The sequence below is a fragment of the Bison bison genome, unplaced genomic scaffold (assembly GCF_000754665.1).
Source record: "Bison bison bison isolate TAMUID 2011002044 unplaced genomic scaffold, Bison_UMD1.0 scf7180017860443, whole genome shotgun sequence".
In the NCBI taxonomy this organism is placed as follows: domain Eukaryota; kingdom Metazoa; phylum Chordata; class Mammalia; order Artiodactyla; family Bovidae; genus Bison; species Bison bison.
This window is the reverse complement of record NW_011491015.1, coordinates 3,753,845-3,776,419: the sequence shown is the minus strand read 5'-3', so window position 1 is coordinate 3,776,419 and position 22,575 is coordinate 3,753,845. Positions and strand designations below refer to the sequence as shown.

General features: G+C 42.7%; 1 protein-coding gene across 2 annotated transcripts in view; it reads right to left on the bottom strand.

Annotated features, from left to right (window-relative positions):
• The window catches only part of AGBL1 (ATP/GTP binding protein-like 1), a 920,262-nt gene that overhangs the window by 724,893 nt on the left and 172,794 nt on the right, over positions 1-22,575 (bottom strand). For both annotated transcript variants that reach the window (XM_010832175.1, XM_010832176.1), the window contains 8 exons: positions 22,519-22,575; positions 21,031-21,098; positions 14,049-14,165; positions 12,447-13,027; positions 9,976-10,059; positions 9,651-9,737; positions 7,138-7,286; positions 4,768-4,855 (listed from right to left, as the gene is read on the bottom strand). In XM_010832175.1, the coding sequence (XP_010830477.1) occupies positions 4,768-4,855; positions 7,138-7,286; positions 9,651-9,737; positions 9,976-10,059; positions 12,447-13,027; positions 14,049-14,165; positions 21,031-21,098; positions 22,519-22,575 (1,231 nt within the window). The remainder of the gene's footprint in view (positions 1-4,767; positions 4,856-7,137; positions 7,287-9,650; positions 9,738-9,975; positions 10,060-12,446; positions 13,028-14,048; positions 14,166-21,030; positions 21,099-22,518) is intronic.

Genomic DNA, 22,575 nt, shown 5'->3' with positions numbered 1-22,575 from the left:
TTAGAAGAAAGAAACAAAGTTGCCTAAGGTTTAATATAAGGGTTGACACTGCTGCCAGTACGCTCTGCACATCAACCTACTGTGATGAATCATTGTGAAACAAGCTAGATGTGAGAGTTAGGAAAAACACTGAGACCACCCACCCTGACTAGGCACCACAGCAACCACTGGCATGAGTTATCCCCCGCAAGGATGCGCGACGGCAGAGCTCTTGTATGACCTCCTAACAGGAGGTCCTGGTAAGGAATAAGGGAACTAACAAGCCATCATCCACCAGAAGAATTCAGGAAAGGGCAAAAGGAGAAACTGCTTGTGCAGTCAACCTCCTAGACTCCTTCTCGCTGCACTCCATATTGGTTGAGCAATGCACACACCACCAGGAAGGAACCCAAGTCAGAATGATTGGCCAGAGACAACTGGGAAACTAATCCCATCACCGTAAAAACTGCGATGGCGAACTATCAGAGCAGTCCTCCTGGGTTCCCTTACCCTGCTCTCCACCTGGGCCCCACCTTAACAATAAGCTCTCCTGATGTGTCAATGTCTCCTTGGACAATTCACTTCCCAGTGTTAGACAAGAACCCACTCTCGGGTCCTGGAAGGGGTCCCCCTGCCTGCAACAATAGTGTAACAGTGTTATCCATTCTTCTCTGTTGTTTTTCAGGGCTAGAATATGAAAAATATATTACATTGCATATCGATGGTTTTCATATGTCAGATAGTTAAGTATGGGTTGCTACACAGGAGGCTTCCTGAGGGAGGGATGGGAATAGCTCACCATCTCTAATGGCAACCCACTCCAGTATTCTTGCCTGGAGAATTCCACGGACGGGGGAGCCTGTTGGGCTACAGTCCACGGGGTCGCAAAGAGTCGGACACGACTGAGCAACTTCACTTTCACTTTCTGGCAAGGTATTTAAATTTGCAGATTTCTCAAGTGGATTTACAGATTATATTATCTACATTAAACCCTACAATACAGACAATTCATTTTTTCTAAATTCAGCTTGGAATTCAGAGACTGATAATAATATTACACTGTAAGCATGAATGACAAAGAGAAGGGAAGAACTGACATGATCCATCTCCTACCCTTAATATTAGCTCTTTCTCAAGAATTCTTATTTGCATAAAAATTCACTAATTAGATCTGGGGAGTTAACCACAATTTTTCAAAATTATCCACCAGACACTTTACAACTATATTTTTCATGGTCAACTTTAAGGGTACAGGATGCCCCGAGTTATCAATAGTACAAAAATATAATAATTTTACATTTAAAATTTAAAGATTTAAATTTTAAATTATTTTTCTCATCTTTTCCCCATGATTTAAAATTCTAAACTTTTTGCATGTTTTCTAAGGGTACATAATATACTAGTACAGCAAGATTTATATAATTGAATTTTAAAAATTGTGAACAAATTATAAAGGTCCATGGATTGGGGCTTCTCTGCTGGTCCATTGGTTAAGAATCCACCTGCCAATGCAGGGGACACAGGTTCAATCCCTAATCTGGGAGGATCCCACATGCCATTGAGCAACTAAGCCCATGTGCCACAGCCGCTGAGCCTGCATGCCTAGGGACCGCGCTCTGCACAAGAGAAGCCACTGCAATGAGAAGCCTGCACACCGCAGCTAGAGAGTAGCCCCCAGCCACCTCTACTAGAGAAAGCCCGTGCTCAGCAGCAAAGACTCGCCACAGCCACAAATAAATAAATAAATCATTTAAAAAATCCATGGATTAATATATGTTATCAAAATACTTTGGAGATCACTTTTTACGTGATGATGCTCCAACCCAAAAAGCAGTCAGCCCATTTCCTTAATTGATCATTATTGCTATCACTTTTTAAGGGAAATGAATATCCCATTCTTCCTGAGTGCTCTCTTTTTTCCTTTCACCTTCCCATAGATATACTCAGGTACCATGGCTCATGGTTCTGTCCACAATAAGCACCCAGCCGATCCTTTAGAAACGTGGTACTAAATCTAAGAATGTAAACAGTCAAAGGACTTCTGAGAGCCTGATGACACATCGGAGACAAAGAAATAAGGAGGCAAAGTTGTCCCAAATAAATATATTAGACAGAATAAAAGCAGGGATGAAGAAAAAAATAATCTTCTAGAGCAGAGTGAAAAATTATCATATATTAATGCATATGGCGGCTCAGATGGTAAAGCATCTGCCTGCAATGCAGGAGACCAGGGTTCGATCCCTGGAGAAGGAAATGGCAACCCACTCCAGAATTCTTGCCTAGAAAATCCCATGGTCGGAGGAGCCTGATAGGTTACAGTCCATGGGGTCACAAAGAGTCGGACACAACTAAGCAACTTCACTTTCACTTTTTCATGGAATGTAGAAAGATAGTACAGATGAGCCTGTTTGTGGGGCAGGAATTAGAGAACAGACATAGGACAACAGACCTAGGGACACATGAGGGAAAGGGGAGGGTGAGACAAATAGTGAGATTAAGTCCGACATATATGCATTCCCATGTGTAAAACAGACAGCTAGTGGGAAGCTGCTGTAAACACAGGAAGCTCAGCTCAGTGCTCTCTGATGACCTACAGGGGTGGGGCGGGGAAGGTGGAAGGGGAGTGGGAGTCTCGAAAGGGAGGAGACATATACATACGTATAGCTGATTCACTTCATTGTACAGTAGAAACTAACACAACATTGAAAAGGAATTATACTCCAGTAAAAAAATTAAAAGTCAATGATTCACTCTAATAGAAAGAAGATGCAATTAATTGCAATAAAATACCATATATTTTTAAAAAGATCGTGTTAAGTAAAAGAGGGAAACAAATACATTTTCTAATCTAAGGCATTTTACCTTAGGGAAAATTACTCTGATTTGTGGTTGAATAGAGATACACATATCTATCCTGTTGTTAGATCACATTATTGGAAATATGTTAACACAATGTGGCCAATCATTGTAAAACAAGCTACGTGACTGGGTAGCAATCTTATCCATTCATCTGCTTGGATTCATGATTGGAAGACGAAAATTGAATTACATTACACATGCATGGTTTTCATGTTACCCCTCTGTTGCTCTTTAATCACATAACAATTGTCTTGTTAATGAATCTAAAAGCTATTAACATTAACACAGGCATTCTTTAGGCCAAGGCTCTGCTTTGGGATGTGTAATTTCTTCCTTCTTTTCTGGGCAAATGCTTAGTCCCCTTAAACTGATGCTTTATCCCCCAGCCAAGGAAGCAGCCTCTAGGGGGAGCTATTCCCTCTCCACCCTTACTCCCCAGAGGATGCTGAAAGTTAATGCTTGGAGAAGGCACTGGCGACCCACTCCAGTACTCTTGCCTGGAAACTCCCATGGACGGAGGAGCCTGGTGGGCTACAGTCCATGGGGTCGCTAAGAGTCGGACACGACTGAGCGACTTCACTTTCACTTTTCGCTTTCATACATAGGAGAAGGAAATGGCAACCCACTCCAGTGTTCTTGCCTGGAGAATCCCAGGGATGGGGGAGCCTGGTGGGCTGCCGTCTATAGGGTCTCACAGAGTCGGACACGACTAACGTGACTTAGCAGCAGCAGCAGTCTCTTACTACGGAGAAAGCAATGGCACCCCACTCCAGTACTCTTGCCTGGAAAATCCCATGGACGGAGGAGCCTGGTGGGCTACAGTCCATGGGGTCGCTAAGAGTCGGACACGACTGAGCGACTTCACTTTCACTTTTCACTTTCATGCATTGGAGAAGGAAATGGCAACCCACTCCAGTGTTCTTGCCTGAAGAATCCTAGGGACGGGGGAGCCTGGTGGGCTGCCGTCTATGGGGTCGCACAGAGTCGGACATGACTGAAGCGACTTAGCAGCAGCAGCAGCAGCAGCAATAGCAATGAACTAATAATTAATTACATCACTTCTACCTGTCCGCAATTCCTATCTCTTTTTTTTTTTTTTTTTGTCTTATGAATTTCTATTTTATTTTCTATCAAAGGAAACTGCACAAATAAGCAATTCATGGGCCTGGAATGAATTTGTTTTATCAAAACACATGGATAATTCAAATTTCATTACAACTTTACAAGATAAGTTGATGAAACTGGCTACTGATCAAGAGTTGAAGATGAATTCTGAAATACTTTTCTCTTTTACTTTTGTCCAAAACGTCATTTGCTGTGGAGGAATAGTTACTTAGGTGTATTTGTCACATATTCACGATTACCTACTTTGGAAAACTGAAGTGCAGGATGGATAAGAATAAGCCAGAATATCTGAGACATTTTTGTTCACTGAGACAAATGGAAATAGGAAAGAAACTGAAGGCTGATGCCCTAGTCATAGGTTGAGTCTGTACCCAACAACAAGGTCTAAAGGTTTTGATGTGTTTAAATAAGAATAGATGACTTTTCACAAAACCAAAAGATATTTCTTGTGGTCTACTGTGGGTGTCATTTAACATGCTTATGCTTCTGAAAGACACAACATTTGTCATTGAGAGGGTGATGAGTAAACCAGAAAAGCACAGATTGATCAGGTTTATAAGATTAAAATGGAGAAGCAGGAAGGACTTCCCTGGTGGTCCAGTGGCTAAGACTCCATGCTCCCAATGTAGGGAGCCCAGGTCCAATCCCTGGTCAGGGAACTAGATCCTGTATGCTACAACTAAGACCTGTCGCAGAGAAATAAATAAATAGCAAATAAATATTTTTTAAAGACATTTTTTAGAATGGAGAAGGAGGAAGCTGAGAGAGAATGAGAGAGCAAGGGAAGCTAACAGTCTAACTTACTTGTAATAACAGATGTCGTAGCCTGTCCGTACCCAGGTGGGCCTGCCAAGAAGAGCCTCCTTCACGGAATACAGAGTCAGCTGCATCCCTACACAAAATAAAGGCAGGATTAATCCATGAGGGGGGAAAAAAGGAAAGGAGAGTTGTGGTAGGCTGAATAACAGCCCTGGAACATACCCAGATCTTGGGCTTTCCCTGGCAGTCCAGTAAAGACTCTGAACTTCCAGTGCAGGGGGTACAAGCTTGATCCTGGGCTTCCCTGGTGGCTCAGACAATAAAGAATATGCTTGCAATGCAGGAGAGCAGGGTTCTATCCCTGAGTCAGAAAGATCTCCTGGAAAAGGGAATGGCAACCTACTCCAGTATTCTTGCCTGGAGAATTCCATGGACAGGGGAGCCTGACAGGCTAACCACATGGGATTGCCAAGAGTCAGACATGACTGAGTGACTAACACTTTCAGAAACTAAGATCTCTCATGTCACACTGTGTGGCCAAAAATAAATAAATATATAAATAAAATAAAATTAGGAGTATCTGAAAAATAAAAAAGATACCCTGGTCTTAACCCTTGGGAGCTGTGTGTTAACCTTCTATGACAAAAGAGACTTTGTGGATATGATTAAATTAAGTATCTTGAGAGGAGGAGATCCTGGTTGTCCCTAAATTCAATCACACATGTCTTTCCAAGAGAGAGGCTGGGAGAGGTTTGAGTTTAGAGGAGAAGCAACGTGACTGAAGCAGAGAGATTTGAAGATGCCCTGACACTGAAGATGGTGGAAGGGGCCATGAGCCAAGGAATGTGAGGAATACAGCTCTGAAAGTTGGAGAACAAAAATAAATAATCTGCTAGACTGTCCAGAGGAAGCCTTCCAACACCTCGACTTAAGCCCAGGGAAACTGATTTGGGACTTGTGGACTTCGGAACTGTAAAAGAATACATTTGTCTTCTTAAAAACCACAAAATATGAGACAATTTGTTACAACAGCTACAGCAAGTGAATTCAAGAGTCAAGGATTCCCTTTTCTCTTTCTATACCAGCAAAAGTCTATTAAATCACTGCCAAACAGACGCAACATCCTGTGCTTGAGCCTGGAGATGTGGGAATACTTTTTCTTTCCTCAAAGCCACTCAGTGCCTCAGTATATGAGCCAACAGTAACAGGCAGAACTTCCAGTTTCTACTCTTTGTCCCTTGAATGCCTCCTCTAAAATGGCCACAGGTGTTAGGGAGAATTTAAACGTTCTCCACTGTTTTCTGAGAGTGTAAATGAGTGTTGTCCCATTGAATTGTGCTGTTTGCCTGTCTGGCACAAACAGAGCAATGCGTGTGCTCCTGGGGGATTCACGAGATGGAGAGAAGGGATAAGTGAGAGGGCTCACTGACTTCAAAAAGTTCAAGCTGAGACAGGGAGGCAGGTAGTTGTGAAAAGCTATGTGAGGTACAATAAGTCCCCTACATATAAACGAGTTCTGTTCCAAGAGAGCATTCCTAAGTCCAATTTGTTCATAAGTCCAATAAGTTAGCCTAAGTACCCAACTACTATCATCAATTATATAGTACTGTACTATAATAGGTTTATGATACTTTGCACACAAATTACACATAGCAAAGATAAATCTTCTTTTTTTTAATTTTAATCTCATAGAACAGTACCTTGAAAAGTACAGTAATTCAGTACAATAGCTGGCATACAGGGGCTGGAATCAAGTGAACAGGCCAGAAGAGTTACTGATGGAGGGAGAGAAGGTGGGAGATGGTAGAGCTGAAGGATCGTCAGCAATAGGAGATGGAGGGCAAGCTCCAATGTCACTCATGCTTAATATTGATGGCATAGGTTCTGATTCCTTGCTAGATTCAGTTCTATCTACTCTCTTGAAAAAAAAATGATCCAGTGATTCCTGGATTGTAATGTACCAGCTACAACACCACTGTTTTACACCTGCTTCCACACATCATGGGCTTGAGATAAAGCTACTGTACTACGTACTCTATACATTACTGGACAGTACACAAAAGAACAACTCTTTATAGAGGATGCATGGGGGTGACAATGTACACCACACACGTGAACTAACTTAAGTGACTGGATGTGCAAATGCATGTTTACATCTTGGAAAGTTTGCAACTTGAAGGTTCATATGCAGGGGACTTCCTTTAGTTACATTGTATGGCAGAAGGAGAGTTCCCCATTCCCCTCCCACAGTAGAAATTTGCTCTAGGTTGGCGGCTTTCTCGCCATTTAGCTTAACCAAAACGTGCCATCCCAACTTCAAACCCTATGCAACCTAAGCAGAGCTTGGTCCAACACTCAAAAGTGACATCATTTTTGGTATTGTTGTGAAAGTCTCTCCTCCCTGAGTGCACATACCATAATTGAACTGGCTGTTGGGCTTCTCACAGTTGATGATGTTGAAGCGGTAGGGGACAGCGGCCCTCATACCGCTCACCTTGAAGTAGAACCACTGCTGGTGTTGCGTACTATTCACATCAGCATTGACCAGTAAGTCATACTCAAACCTGCAAAGGCAGAATCAAAACGGGTGGGTTAAAAGCCTTCAACAGAACTTCTAACAATGAGAAGTCCACACATCTCAGGTTCTGGATGACATATCTAAGACCCAGGATCTAGTTGGCTGGTAAGCTTTAGTTTTCATCCTTGTCTCACAATTTTGGACACAGGCTCTAGAAATTTAAGGAGAGGGAAGCAGTATCCTGGTATTAAAAGAGTCAGTTATACAATTAGAGCACATCTTTTTATTAAACAGTAAGAAAGCTTCAAGTAGTCATGTACGGATGTCAGACTTGGACCGTAAATAAGGCTGAGTGTCAAAGAATTGATGCTTTTGAATTGTGGTGATGGAGAAAACTCTTGAGAGTCCCTTGGACTGCAAGGAGATCAAACAAACCCTACAGACATGAATTTGAGCAAACTCTGGGAGATAGTGGAGGACAGAGGAGCCTGGCGTGCTGCAGTCCATGGGGTCATGAAGACCCAGACATGACTTAGCAACTGAACGATGACAGTAACAATGAAGTGTTTATCCAGGTCGAAAAACATAAGTGTGCTATATTCCAGAGAAAAATGTGGTCACATCTGGTTGGATATGCCATTACTATCTGATGCTAGACATGACTTTTGAGCATCAGTCTCCTCATGAAAATTAGAAATAGCGTCTAAACTTGCAGTACTGTTTGTAAAGATTAAGTAGAATCAGATCAGATCAGTCACTCAGTCATGTCTGACTCTTTGCAACCCCATGAATCGCAGCACTCCAGGCCTCCCTGTCCATCACCAACTCCCAGAGTTCACTCAGACTCACATCCATCGAGTCAGTGATGCCATCCAGCCATCTCATCCTCTGTTGTCCCCTTCTCCTCTTGCCCCCAAGCCCTCCAGCATCAGAGTCTTTTCCAATGAGTCAACTCTTCGCATGAGGTGGCCAAAGTACTGGAGTTTCAGCTTTAGCATCATTCCTTCCAAAGAAATCTGAGGGCTGATCTCCTTCAGAATGGACTGGTTGGATCTCCTTGCAGTCCTGGGGACTCTCAAGAGTCTTCTTCAATACCACAGTTCAAAAGCATCAATTCTTTGGTGCTCAGCCTTCTTCACAGTCCAACTCTCACATCCATACATGCCCACAGGAAAAACCATAGCCTTGACTAGATGAACCTTTAGAATAGCATATGTAAATCCCCATCAGGGCAACAAACATGAATTAGACTAGTAATGAAGGATTTGTCTGTTTGCCCCCCCCTTTTTAATTAATTTAGCTTATATGCACTAAAGTATACAAATCTTAAATGTACAACTCAATGAGTTTAAACAAATTCATCTGGACACACCTGTCTGACAGTTCACTGGATCAATATGTATGTAGAACAGTTCCTGCACCCCAGAAAGTCCTTATGTGTCTCCACCCTGTCACTATGTCTCCAAAAACTATTTTTTGACATTTAGCAACAAAATTGGCAATGCAGTTTTGACTTAATATTATCATCAGGTTACTTTGTTTTCAAAAAAGTCTTATCCCTGCCCCTCAACACACTCTTTCTCATAAAATTGAGCTTTATTCTAAGATAAAGTCACAATAGGGTTTGAAGCAGGGCGAGGACTTGAATCAGATTTTTTTTTCTTTCAAGCACCCAGTCTTGTTAAGCAAGTAATCAAAGTCAGTATCACCAACAGTAAAACAAAATAACATTGTGTCCTTGCCATTTTATGACATTAGGAAATGGTAATGTAAAATCATCACCAATGTAAAATTGTTGCCAAAATAAATGTTTCTCTAGAATCTAATCATGAAGCAGGAAACAGATTCTGGTTGTGGGTCCTTCTACAATAACCCATTCTGAATTTTTAAAAACACCAGTGTCAGTGTCATGAAAGGCCATAAAAAGATGATGAAGTGAATAGTTCTAGATTAATGTGTGTGCCAAGTATGTGGTCTTTGATAGAGTTCTGGAATTAAAAAAAAAAAAAAGCCATAAAGGTATTTGTGACATTTGGGGAAATTTGTGTATAGACACTATCATTACATGATCTGTGAGTTGCATGTGGGATCTTCCCAGACCAGGGATCAAACCTGAGTCCCTGCATTGGCAGGCGGATTCTTAATCACCAGACCACCTGAGAAGTCAGAGTCTCCACTTTCTTGACATCAGCTAATGAGTTCCCTGGTGTGTTGGTAAACATTTAACAATCAACTGTTAGGAAAATAAAAAGACCTTCACATGCTGGGCTGTTTGTATGTTGTAAATGCTCCCACCAAGATAGATTTCAAACTATCAATGTGAGGTCCCTGAAAACAGAGGACGGGACAGATAGTCGCAAAATGCTGGCTTGAGCTGCCAGGACCTACCCCTGCAGCTTTCCTTACTTACTCACGCACTTGGATGGCTTTGCGAAGATTTCCGGACTCAAACGCAGAGAAGAACTGCAAGCAGTCAGAAGCAGTATCTTGCAAAGGCCTGAAATGAATTAAAGAACCTGTTATTATAGGAGTGACTGCTATTCTTAGACACAGTTTGACATTTCTTAGAGATAAGCTTTATCTTACAGATCTTTAACACAAATTTTCACTGTGTTGTTTTCAGGAGAAGGAATGGATTACTAACTTAAAATATTCGTATTCACATGCCATTAAAAGGTTATTCAATATGCCCACCACCCCTCACCCTCACTCCACTGATGTTCAGGACCACCTACCAAGGCTCATCTAAACTGAAGACAACCTTATTTATAATATCACTTGGCTGGATGAGTCTCCGGACATCCTCAAGTATCTTGATCCTGGAATGGAAAATTGGAAACATTTTAAGGGTTGGCCTTCACTCCTTATCCCATTCATCCTATGTCATGTGGAAAGCACTTTGGGAGTCATCAGTGAATTATGAAAGAAAAATGCAATAATACCCCAACCTCGAGCTGAATGAGTACAAAAAGCAGTATGCCTCCTCCCTTTTCTTCATTATCAAGCAATAAAACTGCACCAAGCAGTAGGAATGTACGAAGCTCTGATGCCAGATTGTGGTTTTAGGAGAACTGTCTATTTGAAGGAGAGTTTTGTCAAGAGCATTCGGGCTGAAGGACTCAGAGCTTCTGGCTGTGGGAATAAGAGGGTCCTTTGCACTAAGACAGGAGACATCAGGGTTGCTGACTGTTAGCCTCCTCAGGGTCTAGGAGGTGCCAGTAAGACCTTAAACTTTGGTATCATTTATACTCCTTGGTTCTGTTTGCTCCAAAAGATTATGTCTAAGAAACATCTTTTGTCTAAGAAACAGCAAAGTGTGCTCAGTCAAATCTGATTCTTTACAGTCCCATGTACTGTAGCCCCCCAGGCTCCACTGTCCATAGAAGTCTCCAGGCAAAAACACTGGAATAGGTTGTCATTTCCTCTTCCAGGGGATCTTCCCGACCCAGGGATCAAACCCAGCTCTCCTGTGTCTCCTGCATTGGCAGGTGGATTCTTTACCTCTGTGCCACCTGAGAAGCCCAAGAAACAGCAATATCCGGGAGATTGAAGTACAAGAGAGGAAGGCTACCTAAGGATCTTTCAGATTCCCTCCCTAAATTTCCATTCCAGGTCTCTGTGGTAGGGAGTGGTAGGAGAAGAGGAAGGATAGGTCAACACGAGGCTTTAATTCAGGGGAAAGTATCCTGGCCAGAGGGGTGTGGAGGTGAGCCAGCCCCTGCCGTGAGTCTCTCGGGAAACAGAACATTAAGATAAGGTCAGAGATGTCAGATGTCAGAGACGTCAGCCAAAAGACCAAGTAGGAACACTTTTTTCTTGGGGTCCACCATCAATTTGCTGATGAACTTGAATATAAGTTAATAAAACTTACTGCTATGCACTGGAGAAGGTAATGGCACCCCACTCCAGTACTCCTGCCTGGAAAATCCCATGGACGGAGGAGCCTGGAAGGCTGAGGTCCATGGGGTCGCTGAGGGTCGGACACGACTGAGCGACTTTACTTTCACTTTTCACTTTTATGCATTGGAGAAGACAATGGCACCCCACTCCAGTACTCTTGCCTGGAAAATCCCATGGACAGAGGAGCCTGGTGGGCTGCAGTCCATGCAGTCGTGAAGAGTCAGACACGACTTTCACTTTCACTTTCACTGCTATGCACACTTTACTGCATAGACTTAATGCATATATACTCATTTTTTTCCCATGGAGATAGGTTTTTTCCCCTCGGCTTTAGTAATTTTCTTTTTAATCTCACTAGGCCATTCCCAAGGCAAACTCCCTTCCATGCATGCTGGCAATAATCCATCACCCAAAGATGGAAGATGCATTTTTTCCTTACAATCCTCAGTGATGCAGCCAAACTCTTCCCCAAGCCAAGTCAAGTTCTGTAAGGTTGGGACTGTTGCGTGGAGGTCACATCCTCGCATCAAGAGATCAGACTCCAATTTGCAGTGAATGAGAAAAGTGATCCCAAACAATCCACACTTGTTTGTTTGTTTGTCTGTTTTCCTGAGGAATTCCTTTAGGGAACGATCCCAGTGTTTGGTGGAACTAGATAATCTTTTCCTTTTGTAGGATTTGCAATGGACAGGAGCTAAGCAGTTGCACTGGAATCATCTAAGAAACTCATTTTGCAGACATACATCTACTACCTGGAGGAGGGCACGGCAACCAACTCCAGTATTATTGCCTGGAGAACTCCATGGAGAGAGGAGCCTGGTGGATTACAGTCCATGGGGTCACAAAGAGTTGGACACAACTGAATAACCAACACTTTCACTTTTCACTTTAAGGTCTACCATTCTATACTTGGTTCTGAAATGTCCTAGTAGAGAAACAAGCTTGTATATTTGGCAAAAATGTTCTTAAAGGTCGTGGGGATTTAAAAAATTTTTTTTGATGTGGACCATTTTTTAAAGTCTTTATTGAATTTGTTACAATATTGTTTCTGTTTTTATGCTTTAGTGTTTTTGCATGTGGGAGCTTAGCTCCCAGACCAAGGACTGAATCAGCACCCCCTGCATTGGAAGGTAAGTCCTAACCACTGGACCATCAAGGAAGCTTGTACTTAAGGGTTTTCAGATGCTCCTGACTAATGTTCACTTTCTTGAGGATAACAGAACTATCTGCACCAACCATTCCACCTACAGCAATATTCACTGAAGAAGGAAAAAACACATAGCTCCCAAGTTAATAACACCATCACCTTTGGACTCCACATTTACGTTGCAACATAGGCTGGGCAGAGAGAGGTGGACAATGTCCCCAGAAATCAGGAAATGCCATCATGCTGAAGTCAGCCACAGATGTGGTTCTCCTGGCTTTGGCCATATAAAGATAGGGGTCATGGAAGACCATAGGCTTTGGATGTGTCTGCAGGAGCTGATCTATGAATTCGGCAGTTTCTCTAGTCTTAGTGGAATTGGAAAAGGAAGCACTTATCCTTGGGCAGGAAATCGCATCCATGTCCCAGGCATCCTCTCGGAAGGATGCCTGAATGTCTGAGACGTCACTTCCAGAAGAACCTATCCCAGGACCATTAGAGTGTACATTTTGGTATGAATTCATCCCAGGTCCTCTTTCGGAAGTTACATGTACGCTGGACCTCTCCATCTTCACCCTGCTCAGAAGAGAGGTTTGGACCGGGACTTCTTTTTCTTGTCCCCCGGAGATTTGGTCCTTATTCAAGCAAAGCCCCTTTGGGGAGGCAGCAGTCGGAATGTGATGGTGATTGGCATACTCAGTCTCGTCAGAATTCAGATCATCTCCAGGCTTGGACTCCAGTTCCTTCAGGTTAAAAGGAGAAAGGAATATGTCATTGTTTCATTCCAAAAGAGAATGCAATCTGATCCCTGTCCTTACTCTCTGGGCACAGAGCTAAGCATAAATCCTGTCAACTGGAAAGCATTTTCCAAGGTCAGTCAACGAAAAGTCTAAGCTTCAAGAGTCAAAGAAATGGTAGAATCCTAGCAACTCGCACTTAGAAGGGGAATTCAATGGGTGTAGTACAGTTCTACATGAATGCCTCCTGCAATACCCCAAGTATTCAGTCTAGTCAAACAACTCACTTACAGAAGCTTCCTTGCATCCCAAGGTGCTTCTTTGCATTTGTGGGTGATTTTGATTATTTTTAAGATATTACTTTTTACATTTAATTAAAATTTCCTTCCCTGAACCTTTTACCCATTGATCCCCTTCTGCTTTCTAGAGCAAAATGCAGCATGTTAACTCTCTTCTATAAGTGACTTAGCTTATACTCTTAGAAGAGGCTAAATTCATGCTTTATTAAGAATCATAAGAAAAGAATGGAGGTCGAAAAGTAGGTCTAAAATTAGGTGGAAACAGCAGTAGCAGCAGCAACTAGTCACTGAACTGACATCACTAGGTATAAGGTTCTTGATTTGTATCCACTAACAAAGAAACCCTAGAATCAGGCTGGTCACCTTCAGAAAGCCAAGGAGTACAACCTTTCCATTTTGACAAGGGGACAATTAAATCACCAAGATTTTCACTGCTTATCAGTGCGTGGGGGTAGGCATCTTGCCCACCAGACAACAGGCTGCAACGTGAGCCTTCATCCTACTTCCTTCCTAGGTCCTGAGGCCACACTGTAGAACCCTTGCATGCATCTGTGGCTCTGCCACCTTCTCACGTTTGTGTTTAGCCTTATGCTTCTCTTTCAGAAAGATCCCAGAGCAGATTGCTAAAAATGAGTGATGCTTTCCTTGTGGAAACCTGTCTGGCCTCCCAGCACCTGCAAAGAACCCATGGGCATCACCAAGGAGCAGAACCACAGCTGACACCCTACCTCAAAGCTGCAGGAGAGCTCAAGACACATTGCCTTGTATTGCATTAGTTCTTCTTCAGGTCGGTCAAGACCAGGTTTGGAGCTCAGCTTGTTCACATCTGTTTCCAAGTCATCATCCTGCGATGGAATATTCAAAACATATGTTACCAACAGGCATGTGTTTATTCAAAGCATATGCCATCCTGAGAAATATCGAGACAAGCTACAGATGTGATTCTTCAGAATCATGGGCACAGTTCCCTTGCCTCCAAATTATAGGGCTGGCCTAATCAAGTATAATTTAATATGTAAGATTGTATTTCTTAAATAAAAAGAAAGAAGATAATTTTTCTCAGCACTCATGTCAGTATTTATCAACATTCATCACAAATAAATAATTTATGCAAAATGAGATGAACTGGGTAAACAATATAAAAGAATTGCTTTTATCTCATCACCACTTTCTTCAACATAATTGTAATTGTCATATTTATTCATCTATCTACCCATTTAAATAATTCTTTTCACAAACATTTAATGAGCACCAACTATGAAAGGGTACTAGCCTAGGTACTGAGACCCAGAGATAATGGAACAGACCAAGGTCCATGATCCCATAGAACTTACCTTCTAGTGAGAGAAGGAAGACAGGAATTAAGTAAGTAAATGCGTGAATAAGGTGACTTGGAACAGTGATAAATGTCATGGGAAGAATGAAAGGGGGTAGAGTGATTATGAGTGAGGCTGGGGTACAAGAAGCTGAGGAAGTCACATTTAACTAGACCTAAATTATCATAAGGGCTAACTAGGCAAAGACTTGGGGAAAGGAATTACTAACCAAAAAAAAAAACAAAAACAGCTTAAATTTGCTTAAAGAAAGAAGGTGGCCGAACCTATACACTCACATACAGAACAAGAACATTTATGAATGTATAACTGAATCACTTTGCTGTACATGAGAAACTAACACCACATGATAAATCAACTATACTTCAATAAAATATTTTTTTAAAAACTTTTACATAGAAAGAAGGTGGTTGAAGCGTAAAGTGTAAGAGGAAGCCTGGAGGAGTCAAGATGATGCTGGAACTCCCAGGCTTTGAGGAGGAGGTTGTAACCTCTGGCTACGCCTTTATCTCTTTGTACATCTAAAAGTTTACCAAGTCACCACCAGCCATTTCTTCACTGGACTGAATAATCCCAGACCCTTTACTTCTTCTTCTAGATCATCATTTCATAATAGTTTTATAGCAATGGTGACTCTCCTCCAAACACTTCTCTATTTCCAAAGGTTATAGATTCATACGGAGAAAGGACATCAAGAATCAAACAGTTTAATCTCTTCATCTCTCTGTGCTTCTTCTAGATCAAATTTCCCTAATAAAATGGGGTGGCGGGGGGGAGTGCAGATTCTACCCTATAGTTTAGGAGTCTATTTTGTTAGTTAAGGAAAAATCTGAGAGTCCTGAGAGTCTGGATTATTCTTCCCTAAATCAAATAAATTGTGAAAATAAATGTTTATATTCCTGATTCAGGGGATAAAAATGCAATATTTCATCCATCTTCTGCAATTTCCCTCCAAATTTTAAAAGAAATACAGATTCCCATGAGGTTGATATAATGATATTTTCAGACCCAAATTCCTTAGCCTGGTATTAGAGATCCCAACACTTATCCTTCCCAGCTTCGTCCATCAGATCTTCCTTGCTTCCACCATCTCTGCTCCAGCCTCAGCCATGCCCTGAGGTGGCACCAATAGCAATGCAACCTGGCAAGCATTGAGAAGCATCTCCCCACCAGCAAGTAAGGCCAGTGTGTCTGGTGTGAAGAGTGTTCGGTAGCCCATGAGTTTCAGCCTAACTAGGTGATCTACTTAGCATTAGAGCAGAAGTTAGCAATCTATGGATTTCCCAGGTGATGCTAGTGGCAAAGAACCCACCTGCCAATGCAGGAGACATAAGAGACACAGGTTCAATTCCCTGAGACAGGAAGATCCCCTGGAAGAGGGCATGGGATCCAACTCCAGCATTCTTGCCTGGAGAACCCCATGGAGAGAGGAGCCTGGCGGGCTATGGTACATAGGGTCGCAACTGATGACCACAACTAATCACAACTATGAACATAGGTCACGACTGATGACCCACTGCTTGTTTGTGTAAATAAAGTTTTATCGTAACACAACCATGCCCATTCATTTATATATTGTCTATGATGCCTTTCTCAAAGACTTGTAAGAGACCATTACTTTTTAAAAAATATTTATTTGGCTGCACTGGCTCTTAGTTGCAGCATGTGGGATCTAGTTCCCTAACCAACCAAGGACCAATCCTTGGCCCGCTGCACTGGGAGCTCGGAGTCTTAGCTACTGGACCGCCAGGAATCCCCCCAGAGATCCCTTCTGGTCTTTAAAGATTGAATCTTGGCCTCTGAATCTCCAGGCATTCAGGCAGGTTGTCAACTCCCTCCATATTTTACAAATTCCATTTATATTTATTTATCAGTAGACCAACTTCTCTGCAGTCACAGCAACCCAGACAAACTTCATCATCTGGGGATTCTGGAACCCATACAACCCAGATAAGGTCCTTCTTCCTCAGATTGGACCTTTCCAATACTTACTTTGGCCAGCATTAGATTTGAGTTCAACACCCTTTTGAAGGAACTAATTTGAACTCTGGCTGAGACAATCCCCAAGTTGACCAGACTGATTTCTTTGAAGATAAAATTGTGTCTCATTTGCTTCTGTATCATAATATCATCCCTAAGATGCAGGGATGCATGAGAGAGCATTTTGTAAATCATGCTCTTTGGAGAGACTACTCAGGTGAAGAATTAGAAGGAAACTAAGGACACTAGTATTTTTAAAGAGTAAAGGTATTTTCTTTTAAATATCTTTGGTAACTGAAAAATAGAACTTAAGATGTTTCTACATAGAATGTTTTCATATAACTTCAGCTTCATGCCTTTATATTTTTCTGAAAAGCTAATGAGTATCCAGATATATACTCCCTCAGTTCTCTCTGAGAAGCCTGTGAGGGGACTCTGTGTCACCAAGTAAGGGGACTAAGGAAGCAGCAGTTCCATGTACCACAGAATGGGTGCTAATTACGACTTCCACTTGGCAAGTTGAGACCGCTCGTTACTTCTCCATTACAGCTAGCAGCCTTTCAAAAATGTAACACTAACGTTGGCTTTGATTAGAAGGTAAAGGTGTATTCTCAGTGCAGGAGAAAATTTTGAGGCCTTATTTGGAATATCACCAAGTCTTTCACAGTTGTGTTTTTCTTTAGCAGTTAACTTTTTTTTTAACAAATAGATATGATTCAGGGTCATAAATACATAGAATGTACTTGGTTACTTAGAATTTGGTTAAGGTGAATTTTGGAGAACAGAAAATAGGTTTTGGGGTCTCACTTCCCTGGTGGCTCAGAGGTTAAAGCGTCTTCCTGCAATGCGGGAGACCTGGATTCGATCCCTGGTCGGGAAGATCCCTTGGAGAAGGAAATGGCAACCCACTCCAGTACTCTTGCCTGGAGAATCCCATGGACGGAGGAGCCTGGTGGGCTACAGTTCATGGGGTCGCAAAGAGACACGACTGAGCGAATCCTTAGTACTTAGTAGTAGTATCATCCCTAAGAACTTAGCATGCTGCTGCACGCACGAATCATATCCAAGAAAATATCTGAAAGAAATAAAAAGTTTAAGAGGAGGAAAAAAAGGAAGGAAGAGCTTGAATTCACTCTGTACATCCTCTTCTCCAGGGTCTATCTAAATCTAATGTTTATTTTCATGAAGGAAAAATCATGGCCAATTCCCAGTTGATATTCATTGTAAGTTTCTCCTTCCTTATGATGACACTTTTCAAAGAATAGCAATCTGACTATCCACACTCAAGACCCTTTACAGATATAAGAAGTTCCTTTTAATAATTCTTTCTAACAGACTTCTCCCAATTAGCAACTAAGATTTTTCAAATGAAAAGGCCATAAAGTCCTGGGTCACTTCTCTGACCAGCAATAAATACTCTTGGTTTCTTGCCCATATGCTGCTGCTGCTGTGTCACTTCATTCATGTCCGACTCTTTGTGACGCTATGGACCGTAGCCCGACAGGCTCTTCTGTCCATGGGATCCTCCAGACAAGAATACTGGAGTATGTTGCCATTTCCTCCTCCAGGAGATCTTCCTGACCCAGGGATCAAACCCGCATCTCTTATGTCTCCTGCATTGGCAGGCAGGTTCTTTACAGCTAGCATCACCTGGGAAGGCTTGGCCACAAATCTAGGAGAAAATGCTGCTGGCTTCTCCTGGGGAAAACAAGTTTGCTGAGGCACCAGTTCCCCGACTCTTGCAACACCCCCAGAATCAAGCCCTTACTCCACTGTTCCTCTGTTTCTCTACAATGCATGCTCACACACTAACTTCTCACCTTCTCCTGGGCTTGAAGGCTCGTGATGAATTATTTCCAGGGCCTCACTCATTTGTCTTATGCTTCCTTCCCAGCTGGATTTATTTATTTGTTTAGATTCCACTCCATCCCAACCCACCATCATCTGCAGAGCCAGGGGTGGGGGCAGGGAGATGGTCTGAGAGCTCCCCACCCCACAACCCCGTGCTGTGTGAAGTCAGGCACCAGCCTGCAACTTGTGCCTTCATATCAGATACAAGAGATTGCTGACGTTCTGCATCAAACATTCAGTTATCAAAGAGCCCGCAAGAGGGGAGGGAAAGTGGCATTGATGAATGACTGCAGCAGCACAGTATTATTCAAATAATTCAGCAAGTTCTCCATAGGCCTGCACCAGCAAGCCACAGCAAAGAGCCAATTTGCTTCTGATGACTTCAAAAATGATTCTGTTTATCAGCAAAACTCTGAGCACACTATAATATCAGTAACAGCCTTAACTTAGAGACCTCACTAAGAGGTAGACCCTCTATGTCTTGTACTACTAATAGCAAGGTGGGTGATTATTATGATAGAGAATGCAAAAAGTCCCTTTCTCTCTAGGTAGATATGTAGGTGGAAGAGAAGGGAGAGAGGAGGATGGAATGATGGATGGCTAGATAGATGAACAGATAGATACAGATGAGCCTGATAGATGGATATAGATAGGTAGGCAGATGTGAGATATATAAATTGACATATAGATGATAGACAAGTAGACAGATAAATATATAGATAGATAAAGGTGAAATAGAACTACAGATAGAGATGATAGGTAGATAAGTAGCTTGATAGACAGATAGATACACATGAGACAGGTAAATAGATATATACATAATAGAAAGGTAGTAGATGATAGATATATCAACAAAGATAGATGACAGATATATAGCTAGTACATAAATAGATATGAGATAGATAGATAGACATACAGATGGTAGATGATAAATAGACAGATTTTTAAACTCAGACTTCATCTCCAGGAATGTCATAAAAGCTAGTGCATGCTTTTCAGTCTTATTTCTCCAGTGTCAAAATTAAGGAACTATAACTTGAAGGAACTTGTTCATGGCCACCAACAGAAATGGAGATATAATTATAACTCATAGATGAATTCTCATTTTTCTAGAGCAGGAGTTCTCAACCACAGGGTGATCCCCTCCCCACCCCACCCCCAGAGATATGTGGCAAGTCCTAGAGACAGTTTTGGGCTTCTCGGGTGACTCAAGAATATAGGAAACTCGGGTTTGATCCTGATCCCTAGGTCAGGAAGATCCCCTGGAGAAGGAAATGGCAACTCATTCCAGTGTTCTTGCCTGGAGAATCCCAGAGGAGCTCTGAGGGCCACAGTCCATGGGGTCTCCAAGAGTCGGACACGACCTAGTGGCTAAACAACAAGAGACAGTTTTGCTCGTGACTGGGGGTCAAAGTGGTGGGTGTCACCAGCACCCTGCGCACTGAGGTCAGGGGTCCTACTAAACACCCTACAATGCACAAGACAAGCCACCGCAGCTAAGAATTATCTGGTCAAATGCCAATGGTGCCAGCGTTCAGGAAGTCTTTTCTGGAAACGCAGTCAGTACACTGTGCCCCACTGTCCCTTTTGTCTGCACGTCTGTCTACAGCTGCCTTTGTGCCACCACAGCAAAGCTGAGTCATTGAGAGACTGAAAGGTCCACGAAGCCTACAGCGATGATCATTTGACCTCTCCTAGAAAGTTTGCTGGCCTCCACTCTACAGCACAGGTTAGCAGTGATAGAGACCAACAGGCACTACTCTCCCACTGGTTAGGATGCTCACGACACAACCCAAAGGAATACAGCTCACATCGACTCCAAGGTACATGGAGTTGTACGACACAGTGGCCCTGTGTGGACAGAGTGAGTAGGAAAGGCTAACTTACAAAAATACTGGAGATCTACCAGAAATAGTTCCCTAGAAAATCTTTCCGTGGTCTCTTTGCCTGAATGCCATTCACACTTATTAAATACACCAACCAGGAGTGTCTACCTGAGGCTCATCCTGATGGAATACTAGTGCCTTAATAATGGATAGCCTCTGATGTGACAATAAGATAGTACAGGACCTACCAAGATGAAAAGGACAACAGTTGCAGTCATTACCTGAGCATCAGTATCTTTGGGGCCCTAGAGTGGAAGCACAAAGTGAAAGTCGCTCAGTCGTGTCGACGCTTTGCCTGGATTCTCCAGCCCAGAATACTGGAGAGGGTAGCCGTTTCCCTCTCCAGGGGATCTTCCCAACCCAGGGGTTGAACTCAGGTCTCCCGCATTGCAGGCGGATTCTGTATCAGCTGAGCCACCAGGGAAGCCCAAGAATAGTGGAGTGGGGAGCCTATCCCTTCTCCAGCGGATCTTCCTGACCCAGGAATCGAACCGGGGTCTCCTGCATCGCAGGTAGATTCTTCACCAGCTGAGCTACCAGAGAAGCACAAAAGTGTGTCCTTAAAATTTACTCTGGGTTCAGCTGCACATAGAAAAGGGCACTTTCCTTTGAGAATTGTGAATGTGGAGAGCACCTGAATCGAGGGCAAGTGTACCTACTTCCTCTTTCACATCTTCAGAGTCTGAGTCCTTGTCCTCCTCTTCCTCACCATCATCTTCATAATCTTCTAAGTGGGGGAAAAAAACAGAGGTGGGTTGCAATTCTTACAACACAATGGTTAGTACTTTTTTTTACAACTAGGAGGCTATTATGAAGTGCACAAGACCTCAACACAGGCTAGTGATTATTGAATGTGTAATTTGTGCAAATACAGGCACACAAGAGCACTATCTCATGAAGTCTAAAGTGCTGCCCCATGCTGAATGCAAAACGAGTGCAGAATAAAATGACGCATGGCTTCCCAGATGGCTCAAGCAGTAAAGTATATGCCTGCAGTGCAAGAGATGCAGTTCAGTCCCTGGGTTGGGAAGATCCCCTGGAGGAGGGAATGGCAACACACTCCAGTATTCTTGCCTGGAGAATCCCACGGAAAAAGGAGCTTTGTGGGCTATAGTTCATGGGGTCACAAAGATTTGGACACGGCTGAGTGACTTAGCAGGCACGTGGACCATTCTGGCTTCCTCCACCCAATATAGAAGTAGTTATGCAACTAACATTGCCAGGGGTTAGTGATCACATACATGTCAAAGCTGCTGTAATGTTGACAGCACTTTGACTGACTCCCTAATTTTAGTACGAAGGAACGTATTTAAAACAGAAGTCCAAAGAAAGCATCCAGTGTCATTACAAGATGATGCCTACAGAAAATCTGTTCCCTGGAAAAAGGACAAAGTTGAAAACCACTAGACTCTTCTGACAACAAAATCTTCTTGGACATTGGACAATCACACTGTCACATATTCTAACAGGACTACTGTGGGGGTGGTAAACAGCAAAAGTTTGATTTCAATTCCATCCTTAGGGCAAATTCATTCCAGAACCAGTCTGTACAGTGGAGGGGCTCCACCATGGGACTGGAAATAGATTTTTTTTTTTTTAACATTAGCTGAGATGACTATAGTCATTCCATCAGTTCAGTTCAGTTCAGTCACTCAGTTGTGTCCAACTCTTTGTGACCCCATGGACTGCAGCACACCAGGTTTCCCTGTTCCTCACCAACTCCTGGAGCCTACTCAAACTCATGTCAGTGATGCAAACTGGCAACAATTAATAATAAAGGACAAAATTAATGAGCTTGGTATTATGAAAAAACTGATTCTACTTTCATCCACATTCCTCTGAAATATTATCCAAATGCAAAAATTCATCATAAAGCTTACAGCTAGCAACATGAGTACAGAATAACTACCCACATATTGTGTATGTGCTTAGTCACTCAGTCGTGTCTGACTCTTTGTGACCCTATGGAGTGCAGTCTGCCAGGCTCCTCTGTCCATGGGATTCTCCAGGCAAGAATACTGGAGTGGGTTGCCATTTCCTTCCTCAGGGGAACTTCCCAACCCAGGGATCAAACCCGCCTCTCCTGCGTTGGCAGGTGGACTTTTTACCACTGAGCCGCAGGAAGATCTGTATATCCACATATTTACCTTCAGTTAGAACACGTGGAGTTTCAGAGGTGACGATCCCAGGGACTGGAAAAGAAT